General features: G+C 35.1%; 1 protein-coding gene across 1 annotated transcript; it reads right to left on the bottom strand.

Annotated features, from left to right (window-relative positions):
• Positions 1-2,359: 2,359 nt before the first annotated feature.
• LOC145692702 (waprin-like protein) lies at positions 2,360-17,164 on the bottom strand. The gene is made up of 3 exons (XM_081768110.1): positions 16,807-17,164; positions 4,582-4,653; positions 2,360-2,682 (listed from the first exon to the last, which is right to left on the bottom strand). The coding sequence occupies exons 1-3, from the start codon at positions 16,808-16,810 to the stop codon at positions 2,537-2,539; spliced, it is 222 nt and encodes a 73-aa protein (XP_081624236.1). The 5' UTR covers positions 16,811-17,164; the 3' UTR covers positions 2,360-2,536.
• Between the last annotated feature and the right edge of the window lie 681 nt (positions 17,165-17,845).

Raw genomic sequence — 17,845 nt, forward strand, 5'->3', positions numbered from 1 at the left:
AAAAAAAAAAAAAAAAAAGAGAGAGAGAGAGAGAAAGAAAGAAAGAAATATATATGCAGATGACATGTAGGAATAGTACTAGATTTTCTTGAACATATGGTAAAAAACATATAAATTACATTTGAAAGTTTAAAATAATACATATAGACAACGAATTTCACTATTCTTTTTTAAGATACTTTTCACCCAAAATTAGAGGCAACCGATCTCTTATTTTGCGACTCTTTCTGTCAACCTCTTGGCAACACTGTATCGAAGTTACGCATAAGCGTGCGTCAAGTTAAAGTGATCCACTCTGTAAGTCAGTATGTTCGTTACTGCTTGTATTGCTCTTCTTCATAGCAGGGTCGGATGCAGGACGGACTTCTGGGGGGGGGGGGGTAGGCGTTGTAATACTGCTACTTAGAGCTACTTTTAAGAGCTCCAAATTCTAGGATGGGTTTTATTTAAATATAAAATAAGTAAGTTTCCTCTTCTAAAGGAGGCGATCGGCCCCCTGGATCCGCTCTAGCTTCATAGTTACATACTACCTGTTGCTGATGACTTGATTCCTTTTCTTTGGCCTATTATCTATTGGTTTCCTTCGTTTGCTGGAAATCTGCAATACTTAAAATATTTTGTCGCACAGCTTCAGTCAATTACACAGGCTTATGAAAGAGTTTGTTCATGCAGAATCTTTACAAACTTTCTTGATTAGTGTACACGTAGCTTAATAGCAAAACAAACAAAAATATATTGACAATGCCAAGATAACTCATATTTCATTGCAAAAAAATTCCTATACTTTGCAAAAACTGCTAATTAAAAAAAAGCGAAAGCGGAAATAGACCGTGACGTATTACTCGCTGCAATAATTGGTATGTAATCCAGAAATATTGCCTTGCAAATAATTTACAGGACGTCATTATTTTACCATCGTAGTAAAAGTATTGTTTTAGTTCGAATTATTTTACGTCACTCTATGAGAGTTAAGATGTTAGCTGTTGTGGAATACAGTAAAGATCAAGGCAACTGCATATGAGTTCTGGATTTCAGCGAAAAGCGTGCCTTTGAACTTGATAAAAAATGCAAGAGAAATTAAATGTTTTAAGTTTTGTTTCTTAAGAAAGAAGCGAATCACGGTGGTTCAATAGTAAATCGCTCATCTTTGGCGTATGGGATCCTTGGTTCGATTCCAGCTTCCTCCAAATGTTCTTTGTAGTGGACATGTACTGTGTTTGTGGTTTCTCTCGGGATTTTCCCGTGTCATTAAAACCATTATCATTCATCTCATCATCATCGTCTTCCGTAACATTGGTGCATAGTCGTAAGATGTTAAGGAAAGGGTTCAATTATTTCAAAGCTTTATATAAAATTTAAACAAATGATGTTTACTCTCTTCTTATACAATTAAGCAAATAAATAAAAATACAGAAAGTAAGTCGTTCTCAACTCTTCTAACTGCAGGTTATATTAACGCTCACACTGTAAAATATGGAATTACGAAGTAGGAGCAACTTATTACTGGCGGTTTCAAGATTCATGAAGTAAAGCAGAAAGAACAAATCTTAAAAGCCCCGACTTTAAGTATGCTAGCACATCATGAACATCGAAGAGGAGGGAAAGTGCACTTGCACTCAGAAAGATCCAAACACTATAAATAACATTTCGCTGTATTTGTCTTTTTCTTTAAATAATAATGTATTATGTTAGTGTAAGATAAAGCAAACACACCTACAGAGGGAATATGGTAATCTTTTTTTATTATTATTATTATTAATATAGAATTCAATATCGAGCTTCAATTTCAGTATATCAGTTTTCAATTCCAGTGCAACTAGCTTTTTAATCTTTATTTCTTGATTTTCCTTCTATATCTATATTTAAAAAAGAAAAACTTGTTTCCACCCTCAATGATAAGGAACTTTTTGCGATAAAGACAAGACAAGTTTTCATAACAGAACTGTAATAACTAACTAAGTGCAACAGGTGTTCGAGAATTGAGTTCTTGTATTTGACAACAATCAAATAGATCTAATTCATGCTGGCATTTGTTTGACAATTTTCCTTAATTCTGTCCATGTGATCTTAAAATAATGCGACCTAAACATGATTTATGAATGTAATATACGAATTTAAGTACAATTAACTTAGTAAAAATTAAGTACAATTATCATCAAGTCTGTTTCCAACAAGAAATATTTTAAATAATATAGTTATGACAGATTTTGCCGACCCTCGAACCTTGCTGCCCCGTGCAAATGTACGTGTTGCACATATGGTAGATCCGGCCCTGAGTATGATAGCACAGCAGATTTAAAAGAAAGAAAAGAAATATGAATTTCAAGATCTAGGTAGGAAGAAAGAAAGAAAATGAAAGTGGTATTTTGTTATTATTATTTGTAAATAGCACACATTTCACAATCTGTCATTTCGAAGCAGTAATAATTTGAGTGCAGACCAAAGAAATCAAAGAGTTGTTACTGATCAGTTTTGTGTGCAAACGGTTCAACATCTCGTGGATATAGCATTGGAAATACAAAATAAGTAATGTCTTTTATCCAATACTTCTTGGACTGATGCAAGATTTGGTTCCTCGTGAGTTAGGGCAGCATTTCTGGTTTGTAGGGCATTCAAAGTCACTGTAGCAGGTGTTGAAGCCTCCCGTGTTGTAGGAAGGTGGGGGACAAGAGCCCGGTTTTGCTGAAAATAAAAAAAAAAAACATATCAATATCAATATGCACTGTATTTAAAATATGGATTAAATTTGTAACCACACTATGTGATTTCCATAAACTATTAACTCTATCTCTACAGGAACAAGTAGGTTTATCGCAACAGAAACAATCCCATGACCCTATCCTATAATAATGAACACCCTAGTAGCAGAAACTACTTGCAAACCGCTTGCTTTAAGCTTGCATTGGAAGTCGGCAAGCTTGCATCCGGCTTGACTGCAAGTATGCCGCAGGCTGGATTCCAGTAACGAAGTTACATGAGGGCAACTTTGCATTCAGTGATCCATTCAAGCTTGACGAAAGCATTTTACGCTGGCGGCTAGTCAATAGCCAATGAACGGCCAGTGATGCTATTACGCTCTGCGAAGGATCTCAATTATCGCTTGGAAGTTCAGCGAAAGGCAGATTGTACGAAAGCACGCGTTGAAAGGGCAAGCGTAGAAAGCCAAAAGCCAAAAGCCAACTACGCGCCAACTGACCGAAAGCTTTCTCGCTACTTGGACAGTTGCGTACGTAGTACAATAATTTCAATATGGTTCCTCTTTCTTTACTCTGCCATCAAGACCTGAATGTTTGTGGGACACGCACTCCCTTTATGTTTTGTACTACAGTAATTTCTAGCTCGGCTTTTTGGTTGAAAAAAGATGACTGCAAACAATTAAGAAAAGTGTGTTCCTAACAAGGATATTATAAAATAGAGGATATGCCTTTATAACAAAATCATGAAGCCATACGTCACAGTTTCACCACCCCCACACTCCGCCCACTAAGATTGCAATATTTTGAGCCAACATTCATGGCGGAAACGAGAGTAGCCAATCAGACGTGTCGATGGTAGATTGTTTTTTGGCTTCATTGAATTAGGGCAGATCCTGTATTTTATAACATCCTTGGTTTCTAAGCGAAGTTACAGAATGTTTAGAAATCAGACTGAGGCGAAGCTATAAAATTACCACCGTACAAAATATGTTATGAATCAACTACACGACGTTTGCTTCATTAACATTGGTAGTTCTGTGGACAGTATGACAATGTTAAGGTGTGTTTGTGCCAAATTAGTTTAGATTAGAATTTCGCAACCTTTTCCGATGGCGTACCATCATAAGTCATGCGTACCACCCAAAAGCAACTCGTGACCCTCCAGTGTCACATACTACAGGTTGAGAAACTATGATTTACACCAGTCATTTCCAACTAAGAACCTAAGAACCAAGGACACGATGTTGTCCACCATAAACTTACTAAGTTGGGATCGAACCAGGGAACACGGAGTTAAAACAAGCGCTCTAGCACTGAATCACCGTGCTTCCAGTGAAAACAAAGAAAAGAAAGAAGGAAACAAAGAAAAATATACATTATAGAGAACAGGAGACGTGTAATGATGTGTTAATTACACTCGTCGATTGTAACGATAAGTACATTTTAAAAAGTGTAGTGGATTCGTATAAATCTGAGAAATGAAACATTTGGACTTTCTCTCCACTCCATTCGTATTTCCTATAATACGAGAGAGCCTTGGACCCACGCAACTCAAAAGTATCGAGATTCTACTGTATAGTGTATATTTATACAATTACTATAGAGGAGCCATCAGAAGATAATCCCTGAAAGTTCTTATCACGTGTGGAGCGAAAATGCACCCTTTACTTTGGTGCTGGTGTTACTATTCACGGACACTCTGTTCCACAGCATTAACAAAACTGACATTTGCACCGAAAAAGTCTTAACAACTGAGTACTGGCAACACCGCTGCGAGCTGTCAGAGACCTTCCTCTACTGGCTCTTCTGTAGGTAAAATGAAAATAAAATATGTTATAAATAAAGGATACATCTAAATTAACTCCTGGAAAGCAAAAACACTTACAGCCAACTGCCGCTAGAGTCACTGCACAAATGCATAACACCAGGACGCAGACAGCCAGTTTCTTTGTTGCACCTAGAAACAAATAAATCATTTAGTATATCATCTACAAATGGATTAATCATTAACATATTCACTTTAAAATATTACATATGATAATGACTCACACAGTACATGTCCACGGGATGTCTCATAGCTGTTCCTGAGACATTTAGGATCTTGTCAGGACATTCCGTAATGGCCCTTTCAGGATATCTTAAAGTTATTGTGACTGAATGTAAGTTGGAAGTCATGTCATTTGTTGAAATAAACAGTTCCGTTTCAGCATCAAAACTTGATTCGAGGAAATATAATTTATTAGGTTACATGTTCCCTTAATATAATTTATTAGGAAATAAAATTTATTAGATAATTTGTTCCCTTAATATAATTAATTACGAAATATAATTTGTTACGTAATTTGTTTCCTTAATATAATTTAATAAGTAATTTGATCTCCTAATATAATTTATTAGTAAATATAGTTTATTAGGTAATTTGAATAGTCTTACTATTGTTTCCTTACTACAATTTATTTGGAAATATAATGTTGTTAGGTAATTTTCCCCTAATATAATTTACTAGGAATTTTTTTCCCTGGTATAATTTATTAGGCAATTTGTTCGCTTATATAATTTATTAGGAAATATGAGTTATTAGGTAATTTGTTCACTTCATATAATTTCTTAGGTAATATGGCCCCTTAATAAAATTTATTAGAATATATAATTTATTAGGTAATTTGTTCCCTTCATATAATTTATTAGGAAATATAATTTATTAGGTAATTTGTATCTTTAATATAATTTATTAGGTAATTCGTTCCCTTAACGCAATTTATTAGGAAATATAGTTTATTAGGAACATGTTCCCTTAATATAATTTATTAAGAAATATAATTTATTAGGAAATATAATTTATTAGATAATATGTTCCCTTAGTATAGTTTATTAGGTAATTTGTTTCCTTAATATAATTTATTAGAATTATAATTTATTAAGTAATCTGTTCCCCTGAAAAATAATTTTTTATTGGAAAATATAAGTTATTAGGTAATTTGTTCCCTTAATATAATTTATAAATAAAATATAATTTATTAGGTAATTTGTGCCTTTAATATACTTATTAGCAAATATAATTTATTAGGTAATTTGTTCCCTTAATATAATTTATTGGGAATATAGTTTATTTGGTAATTTGTTCCTAATATAATTTATTTGGAAATACTATTTATTAGGTAATTTGTTTCCTTATTATAATTTATTAGGAAAAATAATTTATTAGATAATTTGTTTCCTTAACATAATTTATTAGGATCACACAAGTGAGACAATGTTGTAATGTTAATACATACACATCCGTCCGTTACTCCACAGATGGACTCTTGAACGGAAGATATTTCTAGCATTCTATTTCTCGCAATAGGTAGGGAAAGCGATTATCACCGGCGAGTCCGTTAGTATTTTAACCGGTAGCGGTCACATAGGTTTGTCGTTACTCCACGCTACAACTGTTAAATAAAAGAGAAGCTTTAAATTTTATTTTCTAAAATATGCAGCTATAGCGACTACCTGACCGACATTTTTGGGGGTAACGGTGACATCAACGGTACCTAAACATATCCCACTTTCTACTATTAAAACAAAAGAAGTAGAAGTTACACATCTCGCCGTTAGATGGCAGGAGATAATCTCCAGCGAATGACATCTACCAGACGAAATTGAAACTTCTAAAGTGTGATTCCTTTTGTCTACAAGAGCTTATATTTTTAATTATTTTAGTTGCTTATAATTCTTAGCGTTAAAAAGAAAGCACTTTTAGGCTTTGAATTAAAAAGAAAATACTTTTAAGCTTTGAGTTAAAGAGAAAATACTTTTAGGCTTTGAGTTAACAAGAAAACAGCTTTAAGCTTCGAGTTAACAAGAAAACACTTTTAAACTTTGAGTAGGCTGGCTTTGAGTTGAAAAGAAAATATTTTTAGACTTTGAGTCAAAAAGATAAAACTTTCAGACTTTTAGTTGGAAACAAAACACTTTAAGGCATTTAGTTAAAAAGAAAACACTTTTAGTCTTTGAGTTAAAAAGATAAAAATCTTGTAGGCTTTGAGTTAAAAGAAAATATTTTTAGGTTGAATTTGAATTGAAAAGAAAATAATTGTAGACTTTGAGTTAAAAAGTAAACACTTTTAGGTTTTGAATTAAAAAGTAAAAACACTTTTAAGCGTTGAGTTAAAATACTTTTCGGCATCCAACACGTCTTCTGCCTCTACAACATTTACGATTTTCGTAGGATGTTCCATATAATGGTCCCAACCCAAAAGTCATCCAGACTTGGCGTCTTAAAACGCATTCAGACTTCAAACTGAATATTTTTTCAAAAGGAGGAATGTGAATTTCACTCGTTATCTAAATGAGAGTGTGGTGCGCTGGATGTGTGGAATAACAAGAAGAGACAGAGTAAAGAATGAGAATGTAAGTGGAACAACCAAGATTATACATACGTATATCTAAGAAGATCCTAGAAGGAAAACTGTAGAGGTATGGACTTCTAATGAGAACAACAAACGAGTACGTGGTCTGAAAAGTGATTCCAATGGAAGTGAATGGGAAGAGAAGTAGAGGGACATCCACAAGTGGACATGGTTAAGAATGACTTTAGGGGAAAAGGCGTAGCAGGGGGGGGGATTCGGAAAAATGGTTTGTACAGAAGACTCGTCAGAAACTTCGATCCGACGTAAGTGATAAAAGATAGACAAAAACAAGAAGACGAATTTCACCCATTTACGCACCCAGGAATCACAAATACATATGCTGTCTTCTATTGGTCTTGAGTTTAGGGTCCCGTTCAGCAGCGAGGCTATATGAGACGTGGACCTATAGCTTAACGTGGGATCCGAAGTACATGTGCTCCCGTGGGGAATCAAACCCTGGTCTCCCACATTAGAGACGTGTATGCTATTCACATAATCATAAGGAAAAATGAAAATGAAATTTTTGAGTTTTACGTCCCACGGTTATGCCGGTTAGGCTAAAGGAGACGGTGAAGATGAGAAATGAATGAAATGGAGAAATGAAGAAAGTGGGAGGATACGGGAGAACCCCGAGAAAATTCACGAGCACGATGTTTGTTCATCGAAAAATCCACACGGTACGAGCTGGGATCGAACCAGGGACCCCACGCGCAGGAGGTGAACGCTGATTAGAAATTAATACAATTGTGGAATGAATAAAATAGGAGGAAACGGGAGAACTCCAAGGAAACAAACGCCCACAGTGCTTGTCCATCACAAAGTCCACTTGGCGCGAGCTGGGATCGAACCAGGGGCTCCATGCCCTCTACCACTGGCCCCCCCCCCCGTAATCACAAGGTACCTCACAGCATACAAGGATATTTTTCCAGAACTTACTGACCTACATATTTGGCACCCCATTCAAACCTCTTTAGCTTGCTCCTGACAAAAGAATGTCTTTTCCGCATGAGTAACTAAATATTTCAGAAAACAAAAGTGTTTGATTCTAATGATTGCGAAAACGCTGATAAATGAGATGTTATCCTTGCTAAGGATGAATATTTTCATCTTCACGAAGGATATAATTTTGCCAGGAAGGTGGAGCCTCTAGGATCCCATATATCAATTTACACACTCCTGGTAAGATCTGATAAGAAGAGGTACAATTTATAATTTTAATTAATTTTTTTAGAGTTCGTTTAATTCTTGATTACTGAGGCAATACACGTAGTCGACACATATCTCACAATTGCGATATGAAGCTATTGTTAATTATATAATAATCAAAGACAATTACGATCATTTTATTTCGAAAGTAACTTCAAAAATATGAGCTGTGATTATTGTTACCAAGTTGTTAAGCATTTAATTTGTTTGTATGAAATTTAGAATTAATATTTTAAATTTTTTTTTTTTTTAAATCTCGTCTCTGGTTTATGGTCTCGAAAACGAGACGAGAAGTGCATTTACAATTTCGAAATCAGACGAGAAATCTATTGAGTTCCATGGACAATGCTAGTTCACCCAAGTGTTAGATTCGTTAGATTAGTTAGTGTTAGAGATATCAAACACGATTTAAGTGCTACATGATTCTTAATATGAAAATTATAAGCTGATAAAGGGATTGTACGAACACAGTGAAGAGTATTTATCAACTTCTAAAAATACAAAAGTCATTACACAATGCACTTCAATCAGTGGCGTATTTAGGGGGGAGGCTTCCGGGCTTAAGCCCCCCGAAATCTTACTTACTATAGTAAAGTAAATGAAATATCTTGCTGAATTTTCACATTTCCAGGCAAATCCCCCCCAAAAGTTAGCAAAGCCCCCCCGAAACAAAAACGTAAATGCGCCACTGACTTCAATAATAAATATGGTGTATATGTTGCTGTATAACATCTTCCGTGAGCGTCTCGAGAAGCGGAAAGATCTTAATTATTTCAAGATGAAATTAAGAAAAAATCAGGGAGTAAATTTTGTAAATAAATATCAACAATGGGATGAAAAATATTCGAGACGAGACGAGAAAACTTTACTTGTGGTCTCGTCTCGTCCCCTGGACAACGCTAATTTTAAATCTAGTCTAAAAACTATCCGAAGAATGTTTGGTGAGAACATTACTCACATTAAGGTATACAACAATGACAAAGAATTACGACAGCACAATGTGTTACTTATGTTATTTGTTGTGTGTGAATCAACAGATATTTGATTCTAATTGCGAAGCAGCTGCCATATTAACATTAGGAGAAGTGTTTCAATTAATTCATGTGAATGTTTTTTTTTTTTTCATATGAAGTAGTTATGGAGGCGAAACATGGTCGCTTACTCTGAGGGAAGAACATAGACTGAAAGTATTTGAGAACAAGATCCTGAAACGAATATTCGGACCCAAGAGGAACGGGAATGGGGAATGGCGGAAACTTCATAACGAGGAACTACATAATTTATACGGTTAACTCAACATTGTTAGGGTCGTCAAGTCTAGGAGGCTTAGATGGGCAGGTCATGTAGCTAGAATGGAAGAAAGTAGAAACGCTTTCAAAGTCTTGACTGGTAGACCCATAGGAAAACGACCATTAGGAATACCTAGGCGCAGATGGGAGGACAATATTAAGATGGATCTCGCAGAGATAGGAATACAAAGTAGAAACTGGATCCAATTAGCTAAGGATAGAAGTCAGTGGAGAGCTTTTGTGAACGCGGCATTGAACCCCCGGGTTCCATAGGCCATAGAGTTAGTTAGTTAGTTAGTTAGTTATGGAGGCAGGTACAAAACTTAGTCCGTGTCTGACGAAGAAATATGGCTGATAATTCAAATACGTAGGCCTACAGCTTTGGTTTTCTTGAAATCACAGGACGTAAATAAAGGCTTTTTAATCAACCATAGTGAAGCTTCATTGTAAAAAAAAAATAATAATTTCTTAAATTTGAGAAACCGTTTCTTATCTGTGCACCGAGACAGTATTTTCTTAGAAATAAGATTTGTCAATTCTCATTCATGAGGAAAATAACAGTATATTTTCTCGTTTCACTTTATACAACCTTATCTACTTTTCTTCAGTTCTCATTAATGAGAATTTCAAACTCTTTGTTTCTAAGAAAAGATATTCTCGGTGCACAGATAAGAAACAGTTTTCAGATTTAAGAAAGTATTTTTAACAGTGTCCTACTAATGGGAATTTCCAATCAGCGGAAACACCGAACTCATAATGGCGTAGAATAGTTTAATAATAAAACAAATTCATTGTTTGGGAAACCCCAAAAGAGGGTTTGACATTTGATTTCCTGCCTCAAATCTGAAGCAAAAAGCACGAATGCAATGTTTTATATCAGGCTGGGACATGTTAGTGTTTATGAACATTATTGGATGGGTAGTTCATCGTAGGTAATCATTCGATTTGCTTTCGAGTCAAACCAAATAATTTCACCCTCTTAAAACAATGTTAATGTAGATTTCAGTTTGCTCAGCGTATCAATTTAAAGTTGCATTTAAAAAGATATTATTTTCAACAATGAAATGCTGTATACTTGTCTAGAATAAATTGATAATTCCGTTCACGATTGCATTCATTCAGAATACAGTATTTCCGATTCAATTATTTCAATTATTCCGGTGATTCAGTCAGTTCCTAGAGCTGCGGTGGGTCACTGGTAGAGCGTTCACCTCTGGTGCTTGGGGTCCCGGGTTCAAACCCTGCTCCCGCCAAGTGAACTTTGTGGTGGACAAACACCGTGTGCGTGAGTTTTCTCGCGATTCTCCCGTTTCCTGCCACTTTCTTCATTCTACAATTTCATTCATCTCTCATCATCACCGTCTCCTTTAGCCTAACCGGCATAAACGTGGGACGTAAAACTCAAAATTGCAAAGAGAACAGATGGCGTTAGGTTCTATTTACAACAAGTGGGGCTTTCAAAATTATGCCCAAACATGAAGAAAATGAAAACTTCATTTTTGGAGTTACGTCCCTCTGGTTCTCATGCGACGAAGTTCACGCATTGACAGATGGGCGGCGCCACTGTACAAACGGCAAAACTAAACATTTACAAGTTATGGAACGAATTGATACATTTCTCGAACCATAGACAAACCAAGAGCAAATATTACTAAACGCTTTCCAAAGTTTCACTTTATATTGCAACACGTTATTATGCAAATACGTGTTGATTATATGTCTTAAAAGATCAATTAAAAGTGATTCTTACTCAGTACTACACAACTTCGCAATATTTTGACTGCACACATTCACATTTAAAGCTTTTTATTAAAACCACTGAACAGGATATAAAATATTTATTTGAAAGTAAAAGGTACACTAAATGATTTGTTATGAGTTATTCTTTTCTTTATTTGTCACGTTGATGAGTAGAACATGAATTTGAAAAAAAAAACTAATTAACTACTAATTATCCTTTAAGTAATTAGTTATTTCTGATGCAAATCAGCTACAAACATTGTTTTATGACTTTCTTGATTGTTCAACTAATTTCATTTATATAATGCTATTGCATTCTAAAAGTTTTTTCAGAGTAATTTCTCCTTAAGAGTCTTCATCCCGGTGAAATTAAAATATCGTTAATTTTACAGTAATTATGTGATATCTTCAAATAGATAATAGATAATCGAAATGTTGAACAAGAGCGCCCTAGACAATATTATTTTACATGAGAAACCGTTATCACGACTCACTTATCTGCTTTCGATTTCGAGCCATTTTGAAAATCGGCATTTATTTTCGCGTTTCTAAACAGCTGAAAACGGAAAGACACTAGGTGACTTGTGATAACGGTACCTCACGCAAAATAATATTGTCTAGAGCGCTCTTGTTCCATATTTCAATTATCTTTTATCTATTTGAAGATATCACATAATTACTGTAAAATTAGCGGTATTTTAATTTCGCCTGGATGAAGACTCTTAACGTAAAAGTGATGAAAAGAAAACAAATGACACCTACAGATAGATTGGTGACAGAATTGTGAAATTTGTTCAGAACTACGAACTATGAAGTAACTGATAATCTTAGAAAACGCTTGAGAGCTTTAGCCTATGCTGAAGCATTGTATTAATGGACAATTTCAAGCGAAATTGATGGCGCATATGGCACAACGCCTTCGATTGCTGATACCTCATTGTTCGCTAGGTATATAATAACAGTACTAGATAAATACATGTTAAACAAAAGACCACAAAGTGAAAAGATAACACTGGTTTCAAACAAATCAAACTAGTTGCGTATTAACTCGGATTTCTCGGATTTTGCTAGTCTCAAGCCTAGAAAAAGTGTGAGAGATTGGTATCTTATTATTAATTTTGCTACGCCTATAAATAATAATAATAATAATAATAATAATAATAATAATAATAATAATAATAATAATAATAATAATAATAATAATAATAATAATAATAATAACTAATATAAATAATAATAATACTTTTTAAATTATGGGATCTCATTAAGAGATATTTTGACACTTTCAGATGATCGCAATTGTCGCTGGTTGCAATTGTCGCAACACCACACAGTCAAGTGATCATTGCAAGTGATAAGAAACAATTACTGATTAAGAAAAGGTATACTTTGGTAGAGGCATAGTATGCTGCTTTTATAATAATAATACTTTTACAACTATAAAGTGTGAGGGATATGACTTTTCTATTCTGAAAGTAGTGTGATCACTAAATGTGAAAGTTTCATAGATATTTTAACGGGGCGATTTTCGTTTTTTCAATAAAGAAACATGTTCCGACGGTGTCCGTTATTCAGAAATTTTACTGTAGTAGTTTCTGTGAACGCTTCAAAAGTATTGCTCTGCCGGTTTTCAAGGAATCAAGAACTCAAGGTAAGCGGGCCGTAGTCAATACTTGAAATACGATGAGACACAAAGTCTCTAATTATTAGATATTATCAAAATGAGTGTTTTTTTTTAAACTTTAAAGAAGCAGCTGTGTCACGTGTACAGCAAGTGAAGGAGTTTGAATTGTATATCGTGGTATTTTCCCAACTAATATTGAATCTGAAGTGTAGTAGTAGGTTGCTACTACTTCCGGTTTTAGTAAACAGATTAGAATGGAGATGGAATATAATTTTTGGCGGCTTAATTGATTACAGACAATCACTTTTCGTTTTTAGATTATGGCTATCAACGCTAAATCTGGAAGTCCGTCTCATATCGCCTCACTGCTGAAAGGGACGTTAAACTCAAAATCAACTCAACTCGTTAAAGCTGGAAGTGGTTGGATTCTACCTCTTTCGGTTTGAATACAGGACTAACATAAAGATGGTAGCTGTTTTTAGAACGTTTATTAGATTCAAAAATTTCTGCTCTATGCAGATTAATATTGATCTAGAAAATTTTAGTGAATTTAGTACAGAATTAAAGAAAGAGAGGAAATATATTTTTGGAACGCTTAATTAAAAGCAGGAAACCGCTTTTCGCTATCTATTACCGTTTTCGCTCAATGTTAAAACCGGAATTGGTTGATTTCCGTTGCATCCATTTTTTTAAAAAAAAAATAGGAATGATCCAAAAAATGGATCAAAAGATTGCGATCTTGGCCAAGAATTTGTTCTTGGATCAGGGGTCACAAAATTTTTGGACAGCCCCTAAATCAAGTTTTCGTACTTTTTTTTACGGAATAAGCACATCATACTAAGTTAAGTAATAGTTTGGGTTTGGCTACACTATATGTAGTTCTCCAGATATAATACATACAAAAAAATGATTGAAATATATTAGATATTTTGATCCAAAAAATGCAGTTTAACTTCCCAAGTTTTTTGCCCTTAAGGTTAAGGGAGACGGATGATTAAGGCAAGTGAATGTGAGAAGAACCAGTAAAATAGGAATGTGGGAGGAAACGGGAGTACCCCGAGAAAACCCACGGACTCGATGATGTCCACCAAAAATTTACTTGGCCGAGATCGAACAAGGGATTCCAGGAATCAGAGATACGCGTTTTAACACTGAGCCACCGTAAATGTACTATAATATAGTGATGAAATATAATATGGTTGGATCGACCCCCCCCCCCTACATTTTTGGGCTGGCTACCGGCCTGCGCAGTACCTCTCTTACTTTCAATAATCTTGATGCATTTTCATTGTCTTTTCGTTTTTTCAATACAATTGAAAAATATTGTATGTGATCTTCTCGAGAAGCATTAAGTGCATCTGCGAATTTCCAACTAGGAAACTTAATTCCCTTATTCTTGACGAATCTCAAACTCAGCGATAAGATGGAGGACAGTCGGTGCCAAGTTTCGTTAAAATCAGATGAATTTTAAGTAGTGTTGCCCGAGAGACGAGAAATTACGAGAAATCTCTCGTCTCGTCTCGATTCTCAATATTGATGTTCATTTTTAAAATCAAATTTGCTCCGTAGACTAGATAAAACGGTGCTCCACAAAGAACACAACTTTTAATAAAGCTCTCCATTTCTGTTCTAGTATGTTGGCAGCACTGAACGTTACACAATTGTCATTTGTTGTCTTTGTGGTTAGTGGCCACAGAGCGCCAAACAGAACATGATCATCTGATTTCTGTACGGGTAGGAATGGAGAGACGTTCTCTGGCCAGGTGATTTCTCACAACGGTGACTTGAATTGGTCACCCACATCCTGTGATTTGACACGATGTGATTTCTTTATGTGAGAGTATTTCAAATCTCGTGTGCACACCAACAAACAACAATCACTTTCAGAGTTCAAAGCCGAGATTCGGAGTGCAATTTCAGAACTAGCGGTGCAAGTATGCCGAAAAATTATGGAAAATTTCATCCAAAGAAGGAGTGTGTGTCTGCAGAGTGTCCTGGAGAGCATTTGAGTGATATCATATTTCATACATAATCACAGGTAGCGTACACTGCAAAGATACAGTACGTAAATATGTATTATGTACACTACTTAATTTTATCAATAAATTTGTATATTATTATGCACTTAAAAGTTGTGTTTTTTATGGGACACCCTATATATTTCACCACAATACTTCCTTGTGTTTCGAAGCTCATTGAATATCGAACGAACAGCTTCAATAAGCTAACACGAACAACATTAACGAAACACAGAGCTCATTATACACACAGTGTTACACAAAGAGTAAATATCCTAAGAGAACAAGGAGGAACAAGCCTAATTGACATTAAGAAAGTAGACGTATGGTGGCTCAGTGGTAAAGCACTTAATTCTGGTGTGTGGGCTCTCTGGTTCGATCACCGGTTTGTGGTGAACATCATCGTGTCCATGGGTTTCCTCCCACTTCCTATTTCCACCAATTCTTCCATCATCATTCACTTGTTTTAGTCATCGTCTTCCTTAGCCTAACAGGCATAGGCGCGGGATGTTGAACTGAAAGATATCATTTCGTGAAAGGTTTTTTTTTTTTTTTTTTTTTTTTTTTAAATTTATAAGAAGATATGAGAAAGCTTTATTTTTCGTCTCACATCGTCTAGTAGGCAACAGTTATTTTTTAAAAAATTATCGTTGGTCAGATACAGACACAAATACAGGGTGTTTCAAAACAACAGCGACAACGTTTGTTAGCTGACTCTTGACACCAAGATAAGACAAAAAGTATAGACCAACCTGGATGCACAAATGCTTACTTTCGGAGTTATAGGCTGCCGAAAACATGAAACCATAAACTTTAACCATCCATAGCTCTAAAAGTATGGGACCTACCGTAGTCGGATCAATACTTCACTTACGAACTAATATGTGCGCTATTCAAAAATACATGTTTCAGAATCCTAAAGTACTCACGTAACAATTTTTATAGAGGGAGTTTAGCTACGGACATATAATTTGCAGTACTTACCAACTACCTCTATAAAAGTTGTTGCGTAAATACTGTACGATCCTTATACTTGCATATTTGATAGGACACATACTAGTTCCGAAGTGAAGTCTTGACCCGACTACGGTAGGTGCCATAGTTCTAAAGCTATGGGTCTTTAAAGTTCATTTTTTCATGATTTCGGCAGACTATAACTCGCAAAGAAAGTATTTGTACACTCAGGTTGGTCTGTACTTTTTGTCTTATCCTGGTGTCAGGAATACTTCCCAAACGTTGTGTATGTTCTTTTGAAACACTCTGTATATGTTGAGACGAACTGTAGAGGAATGCTTATACTCGTGTTAAGAGTCTTCATCCCGGCGAAATTAAAATACCGCTAATTTTACAGTTTCTTTTATCTCCAAATAGATAAAAGATAATCGAAATGTGGAACAAGAGCGCCCTAGACAATATTATTTTACATGAGAAACCGTTATCACGACTCACTTATCTGCTTTCGATTTCGAGCCATTTTGATTATCGGCATTTATTTTCGCGTTTCTAAACAGCTGAAAACAGAAAGCCACTAGGTGATTTGTGATAACGGTACCTCACGCAAAATAATATTGTCTAGGGCGCTCTTGTTCCATATTTCAATTATGTTGTATCTATTTGAAGATATCACATAATTACTGTAAAATTAGCGGTATTTTAATTTCGCCGGGATGAAGACTCTTAATTATTTGATTCAAAAGAAGAACAATTAAACTTATGATAAAATTAAGCTTCAGTGTGAAACTTCTACCGTTTTTTACTTGATGAAAGACAAATGCAACAAAAGTGTTCACACTATAGTTATAGAGTTGACAAGGAATCATAAAATCTGTTTTTATTACTTACCCATGCTCCTCAATACAACAAGGTCTCCTTCGAACGAACAGATCAGCGTATGCGCAGCTGTCAGCTATCAACGCTAGAGTATGTTAACTGCACACACTGCATACAATCGACCACAATCACAGATAATGAAATCGCAGCGCCAAAGGATGTGGTAATATGAATTTTCCTCTAAAAATTTTCCTTATTTCAGGCTATTTATAGGGATTATTTAGGACAACTAAAAACGGATCATTGCTAAGCAAAATATATGTCTTCAACCTATATGGTCAATTGTCACGTGGTCAACTATTTTTAAATCGTGTTTTCCTTATGTTGATTTTATGCACAGCTTTTCGATCTGTCGTGTTGTAGAATCCTTGTATGACTCACACATGGATATGTTGCTCTTGTCTATACACATTGTGCAATCATGTCTTGTAAGAACCACCTGTTCCCGCTTCCCCCTTCTCTTCAAGCTTTTTGTGCAATTCGCGTTCATACCACGGTGACACTAATTTATTACAGAAATATCCTTCAAATCTCTGGAACTTGTCATTTATAACGAAAATTATTCTAGAAGAGAGATGTTCGATGTGATATGGAAACTTGCACTCTTTAATCACTTTAAATGTGAAACATTAACTTCCTCCTTAAAAAAAAAAAAAAAAAAAAAAAAAAAAAAAAAAGTAAATCTATTTATATCTGATGTAAATAAAATAAAGAGTTTAAAGAGTTTGTGTTTGTCTGTCTGTCTGTGTGCGGCCTGGGGACCAGACGAGTAGACCGAGAGTTACCAAATTTTGGTCACGGGTATTGGTCCAGGCCCCAGACCAAGACGAAGCGTTTTTTTAAAATTCGAACCAGGGAGGTCTCATTGGGGGTTACCGAGACTTGTAAAAGTAGTAGAAAATGACAGATATTAGTGTCAAATTCATAGTTTTCGCGGTCTCTGAGATCAATGGTGGAACTCTGATCGCATTAACTTCCAAATTCACCCTAATATGGCTGTGGGGCGCGGGGCCCCGAGAGGAATACGTAAATAATAATACAAAATGACCGA

The sequence above is a fragment of the Thermobia domestica genome, chromosome 8, assembly GCF_964235325.1.
Source record: "Thermobia domestica chromosome 8, izTheDome1.hap1.1, whole genome shotgun sequence".
Lineage (NCBI taxonomy): Eukaryota > Metazoa > Arthropoda > Insecta > Zygentoma > Lepismatidae > Thermobia > Thermobia domestica.